The sequence below is a fragment of the Zea mays genome, chromosome 2 (assembly GCF_902167145.1).
Source record: "Zea mays cultivar B73 chromosome 2, Zm-B73-REFERENCE-NAM-5.0, whole genome shotgun sequence".
Classification (NCBI taxonomy): Eukaryota; Viridiplantae; Streptophyta; class Magnoliopsida; order Poales; family Poaceae; genus Zea; species Zea mays.
In genome coordinates this window covers 140489198-140492005 of record NC_050097.1, presented here as the reverse complement: position 1 = coordinate 140492005, position 2808 = coordinate 140489198, and the positions used below count along the sequence as shown (strand labels likewise).

At 44.1% G+C, this 2808-nt stretch overlaps 1 protein-coding gene across 1 annotated transcript; it reads left to right on the top strand.

Moving 5' to 3' along the window:
* Positions 1-307: 307 nt before the first annotated feature.
* On the top strand, positions 308-1655 carry LOC100502476 (uncharacterized). The gene has a single exon (NM_001196954.1). It carries the CDS (start codon positions 458-460, stop codon positions 998-1000), a length of 543 nt encoding a protein of 180 aa, NP_001183883.1. The 5' UTR covers positions 308-457; the 3' UTR covers positions 1001-1655.
* Positions 1656-2808: the final 1153 nt, after the last annotated feature.

Here is a 2808-nt window from a genome sequence, read left to right as displayed (position 1 = left end):
TTTCTGAGTCAGCTTGATCATGCTAATGAATAAATATTTAGTTCGTTTTATTATTATCATTTATTTTGATCAGACTCTTCCGCTATGTAATAATAATTTTGACATTTATCTTTATACACATTATATATGATGTTGTTCTTTGGCGCACATATGAGATCGGCTTTATTTCTTAAATCTAGGTGTGACACAACATCACATGATCCAAAGATCACTATACATATGAAAGCATTACGAGCAACGTTTAACAGAACGAAACGACTACGAGTTTGAAATATTAACTCATCTATCGCGTCACCAACACACCACACTTGGTATACACGTCTACCAAATGCCTTCATCACACAAACCGCAATTCTAACATAACCTTCGCCTCACACATACATACACAACATCAACCATATTGCAGGAAGAGTAAACCATAACTGAACAACCTGGTGGAATCACACCCGAGTCGGGCATGCTATCTACGGGTTGGGCATTTTGTCGAACAAGTAGAGCGCGAGGCGCGGAGTCGAGTAGTCGACAAAGGGCTGCAAACAACGACACACTGGTTCAAACATTTTATCGAGCATGCTTAGCACGAGACGATGAGGACAGCGAGGTGTTTGCCGGGTTCGACGATGTCACGGCTGAGGCTGCACAGATCGAGGACGCTGCTGCACGCGACGACACACGGCGAAGTCCCAGCTCAGACGTTTCTCCGAACACCATCACAAATGCCCAAACGTCGCCGCGGAGGAGCTCGGCGTGGAATAAAGACGGCGACCCGAGCAACACGACCGCAGGCGAAGCCCTGCGCGCACGCGCAGAGGGAGACCGAGCGCACGCAGCGGAGTCCGGCAGTCTGCAGCCTGGGCGCGATGGCGTCTGCGGCCAACGTCAGGGCGAGGCAGGCGGCTGGCGGACTTCACAGGGGTGGCAGACGGCACTTGAGGCTGGACCGACGGCGAGCACCAGAGAAAAGCGGGGACGACGACCAGGGAGCCGCGGCCGGACCTGAGGGAGATGAGGGAGGTCGAGCGCAGCAGACGACCGACGTGGTGCAGGACGCTCGGCGCTAGAGATGAACAGCGGTCGGATGGTGTAGGAAGGGATGGCGTGAGGGGGTACGACAGCTAGGGAAACTCGCCTGAGCGCGGCTCGCACGGGGAGAAGACAGGGTCGTCACTCGACGGCTTGAAGAGGATAAGGACGACGACGAGTCGGCGAGACCTGGTGGTGCGGTGAGGGAGGAGCAGAGGGGGCGCGGCAGGCGAATAGGAGACCAACGGCCGGTCCAGCGGCACCGGCGAGGTCCGAGCAGGACACCATGGCGGCAGTCTTGGGTGCGATGTGAAGGTGCAACGTCGGGGAAGACGGCGAGCAAGCGCAGCTGGCCGAGCTAGGAGAGGGCGGAGGCATGGATGGCCGGCGGTGGCCTACTGGAGAAGATGGATGGCCGGTGATGGAAGAGCTGAAGAGCACGACGTTTGAAGATAAGCCTGACAATAGATAAGAGTAGTACCGTTTGTTTGGATTATAATATACTTAAATTATACAATCTAACTTAAACAATCTAGCAGGCAAGAGTATATTTATTTCAGCTTATAAATTATATAATCTGAACTATAATATAGATTATATAATCTAGATTATAATCTACTATATGTACCTGTTTGGTAGTCTAAATTATACAATGTAGATTATTTGCAAAGACAACAATATTCTTGTTTGTTTATTTAATATTTAGTACAGTTATGATATTTTATCACTAGGAACAACAAGAGGCGGCATGATAAACTGCTAGCGGCGGTAAAAGAGATTGAGAGCGAGAGGCGCAATGGAGAATCTGATTGTGTATTAGGTGAGGAAAGAAGGATGACATATGCTGTAATTTCTATTTATATAACCATGGGTAGTGCGTCTTTTCTAAAAATAATCTCAAATAAGCTAATCTTGATGAGATTATGAGATTATTATAATCTGGGCTTTAGATTATATAATCTGGACCCATAATCTAGGTGTTTGTTTACCTGCTATATTATTTGCGCTAGATTATATAATCTGGAGAGATTATAATCCGAAACAAACATGCCTAAATGAACACCTAGATTATAGGTCCAGATTGTATAATCTAAAGCCCAAATTATAATAATCTCATAATCTCATCAAGAGAAGCTTATTTGGGATTATTTTTGGTCGAAGACCTACACCCATGGTTATGTTCACAAAATTACAAAGTCTGTCATTCACCTTTCCCAAATCAAACGTCTAGTTATCTTCAAATCGCATGTACAAGCGTCTCATTCTCCCATCGTGCGACATTATTTTCTCCTACAGATTATAATCTAGGCAACCAAACAACTATACACATATTATAATCTGTACAAATTATAATCTAGATTATAATCCAAATTATATAATCTATAAGTTGAAAGAAGATAAGGAAACGATATTTTTCCTTCTTTGCTTTATTTTTCGATTTCTTTTCTACTCTTCTTTCCTTCCAACAAAAAAATACATATATAACTGAGTTATAGGATTTAGGTCGGGGCAAGATGCAAACAGGCTAAATCAAAACGATATTGGTCACGCTTTTATAAACAAAGTTGCATAATTTGAAATTAAGCACAAATGTACTCGAAGACTCGGATCTCTCTGCCATAGATAACATGTTGGCCGGAACAAACCTTAGTTATTAACTTCCCACATTATTTTCTTGAATGTCGAGCAAGGTCCAATTTATGAACATCAACGTTTTTCCAAATTCGTAGTCACCTAATCGATTAATTTTAAATAGGCACAAGACCCAATAATTTAGGGAACAAA

Bases quoted from the DNA above. Each gene is read 5' to 3' on its own strand.
- LOC100502476 (NM_001196954.1), top strand. From the start codon at position 458: ATGCTATCTACGGGTTGGGCATTTTGTCGAACAAGTAGAGCGCGAGGC.